This window comes from Macaca mulatta, chromosome 19, assembly GCF_049350105.2.
Source record: "Macaca mulatta isolate MMU2019108-1 chromosome 19, T2T-MMU8v2.0, whole genome shotgun sequence".
Classification (NCBI taxonomy): Eukaryota; Metazoa; Chordata; class Mammalia; order Primates; family Cercopithecidae; genus Macaca; species Macaca mulatta.
Window position 1 is genome coordinate 56137327 of NC_133424.1, and position 18939 is coordinate 56156265.

The 18939-nt window shown below is 51.7% G+C and overlaps 2 protein-coding genes across 20 annotated transcripts in view; one reads left to right on the forward strand and one right to left on the reverse strand.

The window, feature by feature from the left end:
- The window catches only part of SMG9 (SMG9 nonsense mediated mRNA decay factor), an 84920-nt gene that overhangs the window by 43064 nt on the left and 22917 nt on the right, over positions 1-18939 (reverse strand). For 9 of the 19 annotated variants that reach the window (XM_077976360.1, XM_077976357.1, XM_015124120.3 and 6 more), the window contains exon 14: positions 17322-17846. In XM_077976360.1, coding sequence (XP_077832486.1) covers positions 17768-17846 — 79 coding nt within the window. In that variant the 3' untranslated portion in view covers positions 17322-17767. 19 annotated transcript variants of the gene reach the window in all.
- Positions 4403-5876, forward strand: IRGC (immunity related GTPase cinema). The gene has a single exon (XM_015124161.3). It carries the CDS (start codon positions 4403-4405, stop codon positions 5792-5794), a length of 1392 nt encoding a protein of 463 aa, XP_014979647.1. The 3' UTR covers positions 5795-5876.

The window sequence follows — 18939 nt, forward strand, 5'->3', positions numbered from 1 at the left end:
CTGGCCAAGACAGCGATACCCCCGTCTCTATTAAAAATACCAAAATTAGCTGGGCATGGTGGTGCACGCCTGTAGTCCCAGCTACTCGGGAGGCTGAGGTGGGAGAAGCTCTTGAACCTGGGAGGCAGAGATTGCAGTGAGCCAAGATCATACTACACACTCCAGCCTGGGCAACAAGAGTAAAACTCTGTCTCAATAAATGAATGAGTGAATGAATGAATGAATAAATAAATAAATAAAACAATAGTTGGGAATGGTGGCGCGTGCTTGTTGTCCCAGCTACTTGGGAGGCAAAGGTAGTAGAGATTGCTTGAGCCCAGGAGGTGGAGATTGCAGTGAGCAGTGAGCCAAGATCACGCCACTGCACTCCAGCCTGGGTGGCAGAGCAAGACCCTCTTCTCCACCACATACCCGCCTCCCCGGCAAAAAAAAAAAAAAACAAAAACAAAAACATAATATCTGTGAAGGACAATAAAGCTGAGTACAATAAAATGAGGTGTGCCTGAAATTGAATTTATTATTGAATGAATGAAAGCTCTCTCTCAACTCAGGGTTTTTGCAGAGGCTGGTCCCTTAGCCTGGGATGCAACTCCCTAATGTGCCATCTGGCTCACTCCTACCCATCCTTTGGATCTCAGGTCAGGTGCCCCCTCCTCCAGGAAGCCCTCCCTGACTCCCAGGCTGAGTCAGGCATTCCCCTTTGTGCTCCCACAGCCCTCTGGGGTCCCCCATCCCAGAGCTGCCCCCTCTGTCATCATTATCTTGGGATAGATCTGACTCCACCACTGGACTCTGAGTCCTGTGGGGGCAGAACCTGGGGCTGTCTTGTTCATTGCTGTGTTTCCAGCATGCAGATAGGCAGGGTGCAACCCCTCCCTGGCTGGTGCTCTGAGGAGCTGCTGGGGGCATCCTTGGGAACATGCCAGTCTGCATCGGTGCATATGTGCAGGTGGCGGTGGCTCTCTTTCTTGGTCCACAATCATCCTGGGCCGCAATTATCTCCATTTTCTGGGTCTGGAGCCCCTGAAGCAGTGCCTGGGTTTGATGCATCTCTGGGGCCCTAGCTGCTGCAGCAGAATGAATGAGGTTCCTGAATGGAGTCAGTGGGTTTCGGGGTTTCTGTATATGTTGTCAGTGTGTAATTGTGTCTCTTAAAGTCTGCACGTCTGTGTCCCTGAATGAGGGTGTGTGTGAGGCTTTGGTAACTGTGTGTTTGTCTGAGTCTTGCTTTCCTTCAATGACTCTGTTGTTTTGTTTCGTTTAGAGACAGAATCTTGCTCAGTCACCCAGGCTAGAGTGCAGTAGCACGATTATGACTCACTGCAGCCTTGGGCTCAAGCAATCCTCCTACCTCAGCCTCTTGTGTAGCTAGGACTACAAATGTGCACCACCACACCTGGCTAATTTTTTTTTTTTAAGAGATAGGGTCTTGCTGTGTTGTCCAGGCTGGTCTCGATCTCCTGGGCTCAAGAGAACCTCCTACCTTGGCCTCCTAAATTGATGAGATTACAGGCATGAGTGAGCCATTGCGCCCACCAGCAATGACCCAATTTGTATCATCAACTTTCACACTTGTCTGGGGAACTGAGAGTCCCCGGGTGGAGGGTGGAGTGGTAGCAGGGCCAAGCCCTCGGACACCAAGCTGTGAATCTGAGAGTTTGTCCTGGGGGTGATGGAGACCATGGAGGATTTTGAACAGGTCTCAGTGTTAGAAAGATCTCTCCGGAGCCTTCAGCGGAACTGGAGGGCCCCGTGTGAGTGGGTGGTGAGCCCATGAGCAGCTGGGGTCTGGAGTCCCTGCTCCACCTCCAGGCCCCGCCCCCTGACATCACTGTCGCATTATTGCACCAAGGCTGGCTGACCAATAAGCTGCTGCTTGCTATTACAATGGGTCCTAGCAACGGCGTCTGACCTTGGGTTAACAGGGAAGGAGATCCTATCAGTGGGGAGAGTGTGAGGGGAGAGGGAGAGCCTGCAGGGCAGGTGAGTCCCCCAGGGCTCTCTCGCTGGGCCCCGTGCATGTGCGGAGCAGGGGCTTGCGGTCCTAATCTGGACTCTCTCAGCCCAAATTCCAACCACTGACTCGTCTGCCCCTTGCTGCCAGGACCTGTTCCAGGTTCCCACTCTTCCCACCCAGACCATACTAGGGAGAGGGCACAGGCAGGAACCCTTCTGACCCAGGATAGGAGGCTCAGATCTGGAGGCAACAATGTCTTTATTTATTTATTTATTTATTTTTCTAAGACCGAGTCTCGCTCTGTTGCCCAGGCTGGAGTGCAGTGGCTCAATCTTGGCTCACTGCAACCTCCCCCTCCCGGGTTCAAGAGCTGGGACTACAGGCATGCGCCACAACACCTGGTTAATTTTGTATTTTTAGTAGCGATGGGGTTTCACCATGTTGGCCAGGCTGGTCTCGAACTGACCTCAAGTGATCCACCCACCTCGGCCTCCCAAAGTGCTAGGATTATAGGTGGGAGCCACCACGCCCAGCCAGGAACAATGTCTTAAGGACACATTTCTGTGGGGGGTGGAGTGCGGTAGCAGAGGATGGGGTGAGGGGTGGGAGGTGAAGAGACGGGATGCAGGGGGCAAGGAGACAAGGCGGGAGGCAGGGACATGTGGCTGAAGGGAGAGTAACTCTCTAGAGGGGTGAAGGAGCCTGGGGACCTGGGTTTGGGTCCTGGCTGTGCCTCTGGATGAGGAGGCCTCACTTGTCTTGTCTGAGCCTCAGTCCCTCTCCCTATCAACTGGGGACAGTGATCCCAGACATAAGCAGCTCTCCCAGGGCTCCCTGAAGACCCTTAGTGAGTAAATGTATTTTAGAGGTGATGGGCCAGAGGAGGGTGAGTGGGAAGGGGGAGGACCAGGGAAGCTCCTGGCGAGGAGGAGGGATCTGAGGGGGGCCATCACGACAGGAGCTCCAGGGGGATGGGAGGGGAAACTGAACCCCGGGAGGCAAGGGTTGCCATGGCAGGGCTGGGATTTCATGGAAATGACTCCCAGTGTCCAGGTGGTCCCCATGCCTGGCTTCCCGAACCCAAGGGTATCTGAACCCAAAGTCAGCCTAGGGCTAGCTGAACGGGGTTCGTGGTCATCACAGCAGCCCTGCGAGGTGGAGGGGAGTATCCCCCACAGAGCAGCTGAGGCTCAGAGAGGGCGAGGACTTGCTCAAAGTCACACAGCTAAGAATATTACTAATGATAAGTACAATGACGATGATGATGATGCCAATGACACGTGGCACCTGCCCTGAGCCAGGCGCTGTTTTATGGGCTGTTTTATGTCATAACTCATTCAAGTGACAGAGATCCTACAGGGTGGTTTGTCGTGATTGTAGGTATCATTCTCAGTGTACAGATGAGGACAGTGAGGGGAGAGTTAAGTAACTTGCCTCACATCACTCAGTGAGTATGTGGTGGAGCCAGGATTTGATCCCAGGCAGTCTGGCTCCGGGTCTGGGTCCCCTTCACCCCACCCTCCAATCCCAGCCGCAGCAGGAGGCAGCTGTTTCCTCTGAATGGGTCTGTGCCACAGGCCAGGAGCTGGGCTTAAGCCCTTTCCTATGCAGCCCTGGCTATGTAATTTGCAGAGCCCAGTATGAAAAGAAAATATGGGGCCCCTGGTTCAAATATTACAAAGAATTTCAGGCCAGGTATGGTGGCTCATGCCCTTAATCCCAGCACACAGAAGCCAAGGCAGGAGGACCTTGATCTCGGAAGTTCAAGCCCAGCTGGGACAACATAGTGAAACTCCCATCTCTACAAAAAGTTTTAAAAAGTAGCTGGGCATGCTGGCATGCACCTGTGGTCCCAGCTATTCAGGAGGCTGAGGTGGGAGGATTGCTAGAGCCAAGGAGATCAAGGCTGCAATGAGCCATGATTGTAGCACTGTGCTCCAGCTTGGATGACAGAGATCCTGTCTCAAACAAACAAAGAATTTCAGCCAGTGTCAGCAGAGCATTAAACCAAGCACTGGGCTACTCTAAGCACACAGCCCTCCAAGGCATGCATATACCCGGAAAACTGACCTGTGCCTAGATTACACTGGAAACTCCAACAGTGCTCCAAGAGGCTGCTTGGTGGTCATGCCCATTACACAGAGAGGTGCTTCATTTTGCCCCTGGTCACACAGCAAGTTAGTGGCAGAAAAGGGATGTGAACCTGGGCCTGCCAGATCTCAATGCCCTTTAACTTGTGCCAAAAATGTGTCCCCAGTTCTTGAAGGAGAAAGAGAGTTGTGGGCCTCCAGGGGGACTCCCTTCACATCCGTGATGTCTGTCTCTCCCCACCCTATGCCAAGGCCCAGGTGGTGTGAATGGCTCCCTTCTCCTCTGCAGGCGCTGAGGATCACGCATCCTGTGACTCTCCCCTGTCCCCCGCCACCCTCTGAACCACTGGCCACCATGGCTACTTCAAAGTTGCCTGTGGTGCCTGGGGAGGAGGAAACCACCATCCTCATGGCCAAGGAAAGGCTGGAGGCCCTGCGCACAGCCTTTGAGTCGGGCGACCTCCCCCAGGCCGCCTCTCACCTCCAGGAGCTGCTGGCCTCCACAGAGAGCACCCGCCTGGAGGTGGGCGTCACGGGCGAGTCGGGTGCCGGCAAGTCCTCCCTCATCAACGCCCTGCGTGGCCTGGGGGCCGAGGACCCTGGGGCGGCTCTGACGGGCGTTGTGGAGACCACGATGCAACCGTCGTCCTACCCGCACCCACAGTTCCCCGATGTGACCCTCTGGGACCTGCCAGGGGCCGGCTCTCCAGGCTGCCCGGCGGACAAGTACCTCAAGCAGGTGGACTTCAGCCGCTATGACTTCTTCCTGCTGGTCTCCCCCCGCCGCTGCGGGGCCGTCGAGACCCGCCTGGCCGCCGAGATCCTGTGCCAGGGCAAGAAGTTCTACTTTGTGCGCACCAAGGTGGACGAGGACCTGGCGGCCACACGCAGCCAGCGGCCATCGGGCTTCAGAGAGGCCGCTGTCCTGCAGGAGATCCGAGACCACTGTGCTGAGCGGCTGCGGGAGGCCGGCGTGGCTGAACCTCGCATCTTCCTGGTGTCCAACCTCTCGCCAGCCCGCTACGACTTTCCCACGCTGGTGTCCACCTGGGAACATGACCTGCCTGCCCACCGGCGCCACGCTGGCCTGCTGTCGCTCCCCGACATCTCACTGGAGGCCTTGCAGAAGAAGAAGGCCATGCTTCAAGAGCAAGTCCTCAAGACTGCCCTGGTGTTGGGCGTCATCCAGGCCCTGCCCGTGCCGGGGCTGGCGGCTGCCTACGATGATGCCCTGCTCATCCACTCGCTGCGTGGCTACCACCGCAGCTTTGGTCTGGACGAGGACTCGCTGGCCAAGCTGGCCGAGCAGGTGGGCAAACAGGCAGGTGACCTGCGCTCTGTCATCCGCTCCCCGCTGGCCAATGAGGTCTCGCCTGAGACTGTCCTGCGGCTCTATTCCCAGTCATCCGACGGCGCCATGCGGGTGGCCCGCGCCTTTGAGAGGGGCATCCCTGTGTTTGGGACGCTGGTGGCTGGCGGCATCAGCTTTGGCGCTGTCTACACCATGCTCCAGGGCTGCCTCAACGAGATGGCCGAGGACGCCCAGCGTGTCCGCATCAAGGCCCTGGAGGAGGACGAGTCGCAGCCAGAGGTCGGCTTGGAAGCGGCCGGTGACAATGGCGTGGAGAAGGGGGGGTCCGGGGAGGGAGGCAGCGAGGAAGCCCCACTCTCAACCCGCAGGAAGCTGGGCCTCCTTCTTAAGTACATTCTGGATAGCTGGAAGAAACACGACTCAGAAGAAAAATAAAGAGTGCAGCCCCGCCCCCCTGCCTCACCCACAAACTAAGTCTTAACAAAATCCAACAAACCAACAAAAAAGGCCAATGTGGTGAATGTGAGGGCTGCAGTTGCCTGGAGGGTGGGTGTGGAGGGAGCCTGCGTCCCGGCAGGGAGGGGAGCCTGTGTCCGGGGCAGGGCAAAGGAGGGGGCACTGGGGAGGGGAGGAGGGAGGCAGGTGGGCCCAGGGCCAACAGGAGTGTAGTGAAAGGGGACAGGAGTGCCCCGGGGAGGGAGGTTGGAGACATGAATGGTGGGCCCAGGGTTCCCAGGGCTTCTTGGTGGTGTCTTTCTCCCCGGTCCCCAAGGGGCCAGGAGGAATTTGTGGGGCACAGGACAGCAGGGCCAAGACAGGAGATTGTGTCCTGCTAAGGTACTATTTAATTTAATTTAATTTAATTTATTTTATTATTTTTTGAGATGGAATCTTGCTCTGTCACCCAGGCTGGAGTGCTGTGGCATGATCTTGGTTTACTGCAACCTCCACCTCCCGAGTTCAAGCAATTCTCCTGCCTCAGCCTCCCAAGTAGCTGGAATTACAGGCACACGCCACCATGTCCAGCAAATTTTTGTATTTTTGGTAGAGAGGGGGTTTCACCATGTTGGCCAGGATGGTCTTGAACTCCTGACCCCAGGTGATCTGCCCACCTTGGCCACCTAAAGTGGCGCCCGGCCTGATTTTTGTATTTTTAGCAGAGATGGGGGTTTTGCCATGTTGGCCAGGCTGGTCTTGAACTCCTGACCTTGGCCTCTCAAAGTGCTGGGATAATAGGCGTGAGCCACTGCACCTGGCCCCTGCTAAGGTACTTTAGTTTCAATCTCATATCCCTTTCTGAGAACCCAGTGTACCATAGACAGCCCCTGGGGCCTGGGATGAGCACAGTGGTGTCCAGCAGTGGCTAAACAGGTTGGGGAGAGTGGGCATCTGTGCCTGCCTGCTGCTTGGGAGCCTTGGAGGGGTGGGGGGTAGTAGGGAGAGGGAGGGCAGGTGGCCACAGGGCTCACCTCTGTGTGGTGCTTGAGGAGACAGAGAATGGCATGGGGAGAGAGTGACTGGATGTTTCCTTGAATATCGGAGGGGAGAGGAGGCTGAGAACACAACTCATGGCCTAGCATGGGTCTCACTCCAGAAGGATGGAGGGTATGTCTCAGAGCAGGAAGGCACATGGAGTTGAGACATCTGGCGTGTCTGTGATTGGGAAGAATCCTGGTCTCTCCATGACTAAAAAAAAATTTTTTTTTAGAGACAGGGTCTTGCCCTGTCGCCCAGGCTGGAATGTAGTAGCATAATCACAGCTCCCTTCAGCCTTGACTTCTTGATTTTGATGCTGTGAGTCTAAGATTGTGACACATTTGCTGAGTTTGGGGTCACCTGTCTCTGTGGGATTGGATTGGGGTGTGCGTGTGTGAATACTGGGACCTGCTGAAAGGCCCTGGGTCTTAACGTGAGGGCAACTATGTGTTGAGGTTTCTGACCAGCCTGGCCAATATGGCGAAACCTCATCTCTATTAAAAATACAAATATTAGCTGGTGTGGTGGCGCCTGCCTGTAGTCCCAGCTACTCGGGAGGCTGAGGCAGGAAAATCGCTTGAGATCCGGAGGCGGAGGTTACAGTGGGCTGAGATTGTGACCCTGCACTCCAGCCTGGGTGACAAGACTCTGCCTCAAAGAAAAAGAAAATGCTAAGTTTAGAGATTCATGTCTACATTTTTATTTTTCACTTTGACACACTCAAACCCAACTTTTCCCTGCTCAAGACCAAATTAAAAAGTAACCATAACAATAAAAGTCATAACAATGCCGAGTGTCTGAGGCATCACCAGTAATAATACTGAGAGTGTAACCACATGCCAGGCTAAGTACTTCATATTAGCTAACATTTATTCATCACTGCTAGGTACTCCTGGCTCAAAACAGCCTGGAAAAGAAGCTTCTCTTACTGTTTACATTTGGCAGTGAGAGAATGATTAACTTGCTCGGTCAGGTGTGGTGGCTCATGCCTGTAATTCCAGCACTTTGGGAGGCCGAGACGGGTGGATCACCTGAGGTCAGGAGTTCGAGACCAGCCTGACCAACATAGTGAAACCCCGTCTCAACTAAAAATACAAAAATTAGCCAGGCGTGGTGGCAGGCACCTGTAATCCCAGCTACTTGGGAGGCTGAGTCAGGAGAATCACTTGAACTGGGGAGGCAGATGTTGCAGTGAGCCAAGACTATGCCACTGTACTCCAGCCTGGGCGACAGAGCAAGACTCTTTCTGAAACAAACAAACAAAAAACTTGCCCAAGGCTGTTGTAGGGAGGTGTCAACCAGTATTTGCCCAAGCTTCTATTATCTAATTATGGCATTGCTGGAGACCATCAACAATTAAAGGATTAGGAGCATAAGTTATTTTATTTTATTTTTTTTTGAGACAAGGTCTTGCTTTGTCATCAGGCTGGAGTACAGTCACATGATATCAGCTCATTGCAACCTCCACCTCCGCGGTTCAAGCGATTCTCCAACCTCAGCCTCCTGAGTTGCTGGGATTATAGGCATGAGCCACCGTGCCCAACTAATTTTTCTGTACTTTTAGTAGAAATGGGGTTTCACTGTGTTGGCCAGGCTGGTCTTGAACACCTGGCCTCAAGTGATCCTCCCGCCTCGGCCTCCCAAAGTGCTGGGATTACCGGTATGAACCACCATGCCCAGCGTATTTTTTCATTTAGTTAAATTCCGGTTTTTTTGCAATTTTAAAATCTAATTTCAAAGTCTTTTCTGTAGACTGTAGTCACTGTTAGGGTGAAACAGTCAATCTGAACATGTAAGTCTCAAAGTTTCACTTTGTGGCTGGGCGCAGGGCTCATACCTGTAATCCCAGTACTTTGGGAGTCCAAGGCAGCAGGATTACTTGAGGCCAGGAGTTGAAGACCAGCCTAGGCAACATGGTGAGACCCTGTCTGTACAAAAAATTAGCCAGGTATGGTGGCACATGCCTGTAGGCCTAGCTACTCAGGAGGCTGAGGTGGGAGGATCGCTTGAGCCTGGGAGGTCAAGGCTGCAGTGAGCCATGATCATGCCACGGCACTCCAGCCTGGGTGACAGAATCAGATCCTATCTCAAAAAAAAAGAAAAAATGGGTTGGGCGTGGTGGGTGGCTCATGCCTTTAATCCCAGCACTTTGGGAGGCCAAGGTGGGCGGATTACTTGAGGTCAGGAGTTCAAGACCAGCCAGGCCAACATGGTGAAACCCCATCTCCACTAAAAACACACAAATTAGCCAGGCGCCGTGGCGGGCACCTGTGATCCCAGCTACTCGGGAGGCTGAGGCAGGAGAATCGCTTGAACCCAGGGGGCGGAAGTGGCAGCGAGCCGAGATCGCGCCACTGCACTCCAGCCTGGGCAACAAGAGCGAAACTCTATCTCAAATAAATAAATACGGAAGATGTGAATACAGAAGTCAATGCCCTTCAGTTTGGCAGCACAGGGACTGGTGAGAAGGACTTAATATGGGCCTTTCTGGTAAGGCTGGATAGGACTCTTGTGTAGGTATCTTTTCCGATAGACAAAGTCGCCGGGCTGCAGATCATTGGGCTATAGGTCTTTGTCTCCTATGATTGTGCTGTGGAAAGATTGTTCTATCAAAGTATGATTTCTATCCATTGCTTTAATGCCTTTACTTTATTCAGGCTTTATTAATATTGGAGTATGTCTGTTTCGTTTTTTTGTTTTTGTTTTGAGACAGTGTCTCCCTCTGGTGCCCAGGCTGGAGTACAGTAGCGAGATCTCAGTTCATTGCAACCTCTGCCTCCCGGGTTGAAGTGATCCTCCCGTCTCAGCATCCCGAGTAGCTGGGACTACAGGTGCACACAACTACGCCCAGCTAATTTTTGTGTTTTTGTAGAGACAGGGTTTTGCCATGTCACCCAAGCTGGTCTCGAACTCCCAGACTCAAGCAATCCCCTTGCCTCAGCCTCCCAAAGTGTTAGCGTGAGCCACTGCACCCAGATGGGTATGTCTCCTTTTATCAATTAAGGGTCAAAAGCAGAGGAGCCCAAGTGCATAGGATGGCCTGTGACTATTTCAAAAGGTGAAAGTTTATGAGCCCCAAAGAGTGGCCCTTAGATAATAATACCAAAGGAGGAACTTAGGTCAAGGAAGATGTAGATAAATTCTGCCAACTGGGATTTTTGTTTTTGTTTTGAAATGGAGTCTCACTGTGTCGCCTAGGCTGGAGTGCAGTGGCTTGATCCCAGCTCACTGCAACATCTGTTCCCTGGGTTCAAGCAATTCTCCTGCATCAGCTTCCCTAGTAGCTGGGATTACAGGCGTGTACCACCACACCCAGCTAATTTTTGTATTTTTAATAGGGATGGGGTTTCACCGTGTTGGCCAGGCTGGTCTTGAACTCCTGATTTCAAGTGATCTGCCTGCCTTGGCCTTCCAAAGTGCTGGGGTATGATCTGCCTGCCTCGGCCTTCCAAAGTGCTGGGGTTACAGGGGTGAGCTACCGCGCCCGGCCATCCAATCGGGTTTTTATAGTTCCACTTGTTTGTTCCACTGAGCCAGAAGATTGGGGATTGTAGACAGTGGAAATGCTGAAAAATTGGCCAAATTGAACGCACTTGTTTTATTATATGACCAGTAGAATGGGCTCCTGATCATGATGTACTTCAAGGGGAGTTCCCTAGGTGAGAATCCTTTTTTTTCCAGAAGAATTTTGGCCACAGCTGAAGCAGTGGCTTGTCTACCAGGAAAGCCTCTACCTAATAGGAGAATGTGCAAACCATTACTAGTACATATATATATATATAAATAGTATATATACACATATATATAGTACATATATGGTATATATACACTATATAGTACATATAGTACTATATATAGTACATATATAGTATATATACATATATAGTTATATATACATACATGGTATATATACTATATATAGTAGTGTATACACATATGTAGTACATATATAGTATATGTACACATATATAGTACATATATAGTATATATACACATATATAGTACATATATAGTATATATACACATATATAGTATATATACGTACTATATATAGTACATATATAGTATATATATACACATATATAGTATATATACGTACTATATATAGTACATATATAGTATATATATACACATACCCACATACACATGGAAGTGGGTAGTTGGATAAAATCCATTTGCCAAACCTTGAAGGGCCTATTAAGTAGATAAAAATGTCCAGGATCAGGATATACACATTTTCCTGAGTTAAACTTACGGCAGGCAGCAGAAGTCAAATAGGCTTTTTTTTTTTTTTTTGCCGTGTTTTTTTTTTGTTTGTTTTTTGAGAGAGGGTCTCACTCTGTCACCCAGACTGGAGTGCAGGGGCATGATCTCCGCTCACTGCAGCCTTGATCTCCTGAGCTCAGGTGACTCTCCCACCTCAGCCTCTCCAGCAGTTGAAACTACTTCTTTGATATTTTTAGTGGAGACAGGGTTTCGCTGTGTTGCCCAGGCTGGTCTTGAACTCCTGGACTCAAGCAATCGGCCCGCCTCGGCCTCCCAGAGTTCTGGGATTACAGGCCCGAGAGCCACCGCACCTGGCCAGTACAGCTTCTTTTAATGTCACTCCCCCTAATATTGTTTCATAAAATAATTTGTAAGTTCCCCAGTGAGTCAAATTATGTACTGTAGTTAACAACATTGAGTTGCAGAAAACTAGTTATCAGGCCTAAACTATAGCTTTTTTTTTTTCCCCCAAATCATTGAACTAGCAGCGTGATCTTTCCAATTTTGTTTTTTGGTTTCTGGTGCCCACTTTTGTGCATCTTTGGTAATCATTTTTAGATCATCTTTTGGTGGCTCTTTTAGCTGGGCCACGAGAGAAATTTGAGGAACCGAACCTTTAACAGCAGCATCCTTTGTGGCCTATCAGCCAAAGCTGTTTCCTCTAGCTTCCGCAGAGGCTCAGCTTGAATGTCCGGAAGTTTCCATAATAGCCAAGGCAGCTGGCAGCTGGATGGCATCCAGTAAGTCCTGTACATAGGATCCATTTTTAATTTGATCTCCAGTGGAAGTGAGGAAACCCCTTCATTTCCATAGCAGTCCAAAATCAGGAGCAACCCCAAAGGCATATGTACTATCTGCATAGAGTAACAGATTGCCCTTTCACGAGGCCAGCCCAGGTAAGGGCAGTGAGTTTAGTTTGTTGGGCAGAAGTAGCCACAGGGGCTAGGCGCAGCAGCTCACACCTGTAATCTCAGCACTTTGGGAGGCCGAGGTAGGCAGATCACTTGAGGTCAGGAGGTCAGGACCAGACTGGCCCACATGACGAAACCCTGTCTCTACTGAAAATACAAAAAAATTGGCCGGGCATGGTGGTGGGTGCCTGTAATCCCAGCTACTCGGGAGGCTGAGACAGGAAAATTGCTTGAATCCAGTGGGCAGAGGTTGCAGTGAGCTGAGATTGTGCCACTGTACTCCAGCTTGGGCGACAGAGCAAGACTCCATCTCAAAAGAAAAAAAAAAGTAGCCACAGATAAGGGGGCGGCTTCAGCAACTTCGAAGGAAGTGGTAACTACATATCTTGCACAGTTTTTACCATTGTCATCTTTCAGATACGATCCATCCATATCCATAGTTCAGCTAGTTCAGCATTATCTAGTGGAAATTCTTTAAACATTTTTAGGGAATCAAAAGATAGTGTCAAACAGTCATGGAGAGCCGTGTGCGGTGGCTCACACCTATAATCCCAGCACTTTGGGAGGCTGAGGTGGGCGGATCAACTGAGGTCAGGAGTTCGAGACCAGCATGCCAACATATAGTGAAACCCCATCTCCACTAAAAATACAAAAAAATTAGCCAGGGGTGGTGGCAGGCACCTGTAATCCCAGCTACTCGGGAGGCTGAGGCAGGAGAATCACTTGAACCCGGGAGGCCGGAGGTTGCAGTGAGCCGAGATTGCACCATTGCACTCCAGCCTGGGCAACAGAGATAGACTCTGTTTCAAATTAAAAAAAAAAAAAAAAAGCAAAGAACCTGTGGACCTATGCCTGTATTCCTTTAGACTTTCCCATGGTGGTTGTGGATGGCTATTTTAAAGAAAACATGCTTGAAGCGGGAACTTATTTACATGGCTCTGATGTTGACTGACCATCCCATAGGGCCATGGTCAGCCACTGTAGGATGTTGTTGGGTTTTGGGTTGGTGAGATGAAGAACAGGTGGGCTAAACTGCAAGCCACAAGGGGAAGGGGAAGTTTTAATGAGGCTAAGGTGAGGTTTTCACTGGGTTTCAAACAATGTGTGTCAGGCCTAAAAGTGGATGCCAAGGCAGCAAGTATATTGTAACACATTTATGACAGGCATGCAAAGGGATTGGAGAATGGGTAACTCAGGGTGAAAATACTCCCTCACCTGTTCTGCTGAGGGTCACCAAGTTCTGAAGCTGGAGAACTAGGGATCAGGCAACCTACGGGGCAAGTACAGCCCAGCCAGCCCTCAGCCAGTTCAAGAGACTGATGCTATCATGAGAGGTGGCGAGGGCTCTGACAGAGGCCTGCAAGGTGTGGAATCTGCCAGCAGTTGCTGCCAAGTTGCAGGCCACATTTTGTTCATTGGAGAATGTCAGGGTGCACGTTGGCACTACCAGGGCCACAGGCTCAGGCAAGTTGACCTATCAACACCATGAGAGGCTACGAAATGAAGACCCCAACTCAGCCTGCATGGGTGTGATAGAAATGGCTGTGGACCCTACAGCCTACCTGCATCCACAGTCATCATCAGACCCTCCAGGCATAGGCATGCCCACTTTCCAGGCTAACAAGTACCTCCAGCAGGTGCTGCTGGACCGTTACAACCTCATTATCATTGCATCAGAGCATTTGACCACCAACCATGCCCAGCTGGCTGGCGAGATCCTGCAGCAGGGCGTTTCTCCTTCCTTTGTTCCAAGATGGAGTTTGCCACCCCCACAGCTGCCACCCCAGCACCTTCTCTGAGGAGAGTGGGCTCAGCCAGATCCTGGATGGCTGTCGACAGTAGCTGGAGGGTCAGGCAAAGGCTCTGGGGGACTGGTGGCAGAGAAGGAGGGCCTGGACCCTTGAGAGACTGCCTACCTCTTCACCTTCACCTTCCAGCACAGGCCCAGAGTGGGAAAAGGTGTCACCCCAGGTACCATCACATGACTGAACTAGACTCCACAGTGAAATAATGCTTTTCAGTTGCCATTCCCTAGGAGTCGGCACTTCTCAGTCACTGGTGACAGAGACCAATCACGTGCATTAAGGAGAAAAAAGAGGATGTATTGGCTCATGTATCTGCAAAGTTAGAGGACTGCAAAATGCTATGTGGCCAATGCAGACCTGGCACCTGTGGATGATGGTGGCATCTAACATTTATTGAGGCTCAGCATAGGTCAGGCACTGATATGGTTTGGATCTGTGTCCCCACCAAATCTCATGTCAAATTGTAGTCCCCACTGTTGGAGGTGGGGCGTGCTGGGAGGGACTGGATCATGGGGATGGTTTCACATGAATGGTTTAGCACCAACCCCTTGGTACTGTCCTCACGACAGTGAATTCGTTCTGTGAGATCTGGTTGTTTCGAAGTGTATGCCACCTCCCCTCTCTCTTGTCCCTGCTCTGGGCATGTGAAGTACCTGCTCCCACTTCACCTTCTGCCATGATGATGTTTCCTGAGGCCTCCTCGGAAGCCGAGCAGATGCCAGCACCATGCTTCTGGTACAGCCTGCAGAACTGTGAGCCAATTAAACCCCTTTTCTTTATAAATTACCCAGTCTCAGGTATTTCTTTACATCAAGGCAAGAACTGACTAAAACAGACACAATTATCGTGAACTCAATCACCACAACACCTCTAGGAAGTAGGTACAATCATCACCTTATTTTGCAGACAAAACAGATGCCCAGCAAGCTTTGGCAACTTGTCCAACGCCCCACAGGTGGTAGATGGCAAAGCTGGGATGTGAACATACGCAGCCTGGCTGCAGGGCTGACATTCTTAAGCCAAGTGCTGTGCTCGTGACAGGTGCTTGAGCCCAGGCAGCTGCCAGCATCACATGGCCTGCTCCCATGTAGAAGCTGATTGAGCGGTGCTCGTTTCCTGCAGCGGAGGGTGAGAAAGATACCGACGTATTCCTGTGTCTGAATTGAAAAGGGTGAGTTCCACCTGCTGGGAATGATGGTGAAGGGACTGGAGAGCCACAAGCAGCAAGCATTCCTGGTGGCCAGGCCTATCTTACAGCCCATCCTAGAGCAAAAGACCTCCCTGTGGCAGCCTATCTAGCTGGTATCGACAGTGGCCTGCCAGCAACATCAGCCTGAGTCCTCCGCTGGGTGTAAAGGCGGTGGCAGGTGACCTGTACATACCTACCCACTGTTCAGAAGGCTACTGCCAGTGTGACTCCTCTGTCAAACTGCCTCAACGGGCCAGCCCCTGCACAAAACCCTGGAGGTGGGACAGGGCCTTCGGACCAAGGTCACCAGATCACCACAGTGCTGGTGGTGGAAATGCTAGGCTGGGTTTCCAGAGGTGCCTCCTTTCACCCATCCTGGGCACCCTGGTCACCTGCAGCACCTCCTTCACTACCATCTACCGCACGCTTCACACGGCCTGGATTTGGCAGCCAGGGAAACCAAGTGTGCTGATTCAGACCTTCCTTGGCAACACTGGCCACAAGATCACAAGTGAATCCAATCGACAATCTCAGCCCTGAGCTTGGCCAGCAGGAGGTGGCAGGTTAGGGCTGGGAGGACACAGTTCTACCTGTCCCCAGCCGTGTGCTGAAAGGGGCTGGGACGAAGAAACTGAAGCTCCTGCTCTCCTGGACTGAGACGCGTGCTGTCTTGCCTTGGGTCTCCCATCCTTCTCTGGCTGTTGCCCCCACCACCTTTCCTACTCTGGCAAACCCCCAAATCAACCAGCAGGCAGACCCCCTGGGGAAGTAGGGGTGGGGATGAGACACGGGGCAGAAGTTTTGACGAGGCAGGGAAGAGTTCAGTTATCTAGCTGGAGAGGATGGTCAGGAGGGTTCGGTATAGACCACAACAGTGGGGCAAAGGATTTAGAAGCATTTCAGTAAGAGGGCAGTGAATGTCACAGCTGTGAAGGGCCTTGAGGATGACCTTAATGTTGAAATAATGGCCAGGGGAGGGGAGGCTCCTTGCCTACTATGGTCAGTCAGGAAGTGGCCATGCCAGAGCCTGTGCTGGGCCTCCTACCTCCCAGGCCTCAGCCCTCTGTAGAGACTGGCATTCTGTCCACTTCTGGCCTGACCTTCTCTGGCCCTACTGAGCGCTTTCTTCACGGACCACCCTGCCCTTCCCCACTTCAGTTGTTTCTCAAAAGGCCCCGGATCCCTATGGTATGAAACACCAGGGCTGTATGGGATAGTTGAAAGCAGGACGAAACCAGGGAGACAAAGATGTGCCACAGGTTGGAGGGGCACGGGGAGGGCAGTGGCTGAACAGACTCAGCTAGCTGGACTGGAGCTGACTGCTTTACTGAACGGTGGATTAATTTGGGGTGGCGAGACCAAATTGGAGACATACTTTGGGAAACCTCAAACTAAGATTATGCACTGTATTTAACTGAGCAGATGAGGGTCGGTACCGTACCAAATCGGAGAGTGGATTTAACTGAGGGTAGGTTCTGGGTTTACATTAAAGGTAGGGGTTGCTGTTTCTAAGCAAAAAGAGGTTTATGAGAGGAAAGTCACTGTATTTAACCAACAGAAGGCACAGTCTGTACAGGTGAGGCATGGTATTTGGATTAAGGGTAAGTACTTACTACCTTTAAGGACAAGTTCTGTTTTTTAAACCAAAAATAAGCATTGTATTTTTTTTTTTTTTTTTTTTTTTTTGAGATGGAGTCTCTCTGTTGCCCAACCTGGAGTGTGCAGTGGCGTGATCTCGGCTCACTGCAACCTCTGCCTCCCAGGCTCAAGCAGTCCTCAAGTAGCTAGGATTACAGGCATGCACCACCACGCTCAGCTAATTTTTTTTGTATTTTTAGTAGAGACGGGGTTTCACCATGTTGGCCAGGCTGGTCTTGAACTCCTGACCTCAAGTGATCTGCCTGCCTTGGCTAGGATTACAGGCATGAGCCACCATGCCCGGCCAGGCATTGTATTCAACTGGGCATTTAACTCAAAGGCAGGCAACTGTCTTTAAGTGAGAGCAGAAGACACCAGGGTAGTTGCTGTATCAGCTGCACCGTGTATTTTCCCATCCAAAACATACACAGGGGAGGCGTGATGCCACCCCCAGAAACAGAATAACCCCTTCTAGGGACTTCCTTCTTAGCGGAGACTGGTCTCCATCTGTTCCCCACAACTCTATGACCCACAGTGAATGTGGCCCTGAGGGAAGCTTGTTCAGACTCCAATGGGTAGTCAGGGGATGATCTGTCCACAAGGGCTGGGCGTCCAATTTGTCCTGCTTCCCAGAGCTGCATGTTGGGTAGAGGAGTAAATGGAATACAAGAACAGGCTTGCATGACTGTGTTTATTTGAACCACCAGATCTGCTCCAATAAAGAGCTCTCCAGACCCTGCCTCACCTTACAGGGAAGGGCTTAGAGTCAGGGAAGAGGGACCTGTTGCTCCTGTCCCTGAAAAAGGAAGTCAAGATGGAGCCAGGGCTTCCTGGTGCCCATTCAGACTCCTCCCACTGCTTGTCCCTGTGGAGGACGTAGGATGGACCGCCCCATCTCAGGCTGGGGTCGGGGGAATCGCTCACAGTCACCCCCTGAACAGCCCTCAACTGAGGGTGGGGGACCTGTCCCTGGACACCTCATGTCTCTGGGCCGGGAAGCCACGATCCCTCATCCATCAGGCCTGTTGCCGCTCTCCACCCCGGTGGGGGACGGACGTTTGTGCTCCCTCGCCGTCCACTGGGGACCCAAGAGGTCCCCTGCGTGACATTCCTCTCCTTGGCCTCAGGCCAGCAGACGGCTGTACTCTGCCAAAGCAGAGGACTTTTTCACCCCATCCCAGATCCGGGCAGCGTAGTGGAACCTGTGAGAGGAGGTCAACAGTCGGGGCTGCCTGGCCGGGGCTCCCCGAGCCCAGCACAACCCTGGACAGGTGGGGAAACTGAGACCCCTTTTCTGACCTGAGATGTGACTCTGAACCTCTTGGAGCCCAATCTCCTCAACAGGGATACAGGGAGGATCCTGACAGTGATGGGAGGTGGCCCCACTTTTCTTAGCTCACCCAGGTTAAGCGAAGCTGAAGGTTCCAGGGCTTGGACTAAGACCTCAAGTCTCCACCACCTAAACTTCTCCCACCGCTGGCTTTGTGGGTAAGGGTTCAGTTTCCACCTCCCTCCAGACTCTTACGACACAGAAAACACCTAACAGCAGCTGCACAACCCACAATCTTCCCCTCTCCCCTCTGGGTCCTGGTTTAGACAAACGGCAGGAGCAGAGCTGGGACGCAAAGCTCTGCCCCATCTCTGCCCTACAAGCCCCGAAGGGCTTCCTGCTGCTTTGTCTGCACTCCTGACCCCTTCCAGGCACAGCCAACTGCAGATGTGGGAGCCAAGGTAGAGAGGCTGCACCCAGTCAAGCTATTTAGCTTTCCAATTTTTCTCTTTGAAGTAAGATGAGGGAGACCTGGACTCATATGCTGAGGGCTCTGGACAAAGAAGTCATGTAAAGTAGAGGCCACAGAGGTAGGGCAGGGCCAAGCGAAAGCAGGGAGAGAAAGCCACAGGCAGGAACCAACGCAAATGCAGAAGTGTAGACAATGAGACCTTGATGGCTTTCTGGTTCCCATCTCCTGAAGGGCCCTGTTTTCTGTGATCAGGTCCCTGGAATAAATCTTCCTTAAGCTAAATCCGGTCACTGGTCCTACTCCCAGCAATCAAATGACTCCTAGCCACAGATTTGTGGCCTTGCTATGTAACACTTTTCTCTGAGCCTAAATTTCCCCACCAGGAAAACTGGTGACAAGGACCTACATGATGCTGGCTGATGAGGAGGATTCAAAGTCACACGAAACAGCATGTTGCTGCGTGGGTGAGATGCTTACAAGACAGTAGCAATCATCACTGTTCCAGAAAAGGAACCTGAGATCTGGAGAGGAGGGGCTTCATGAGGTCATGCCG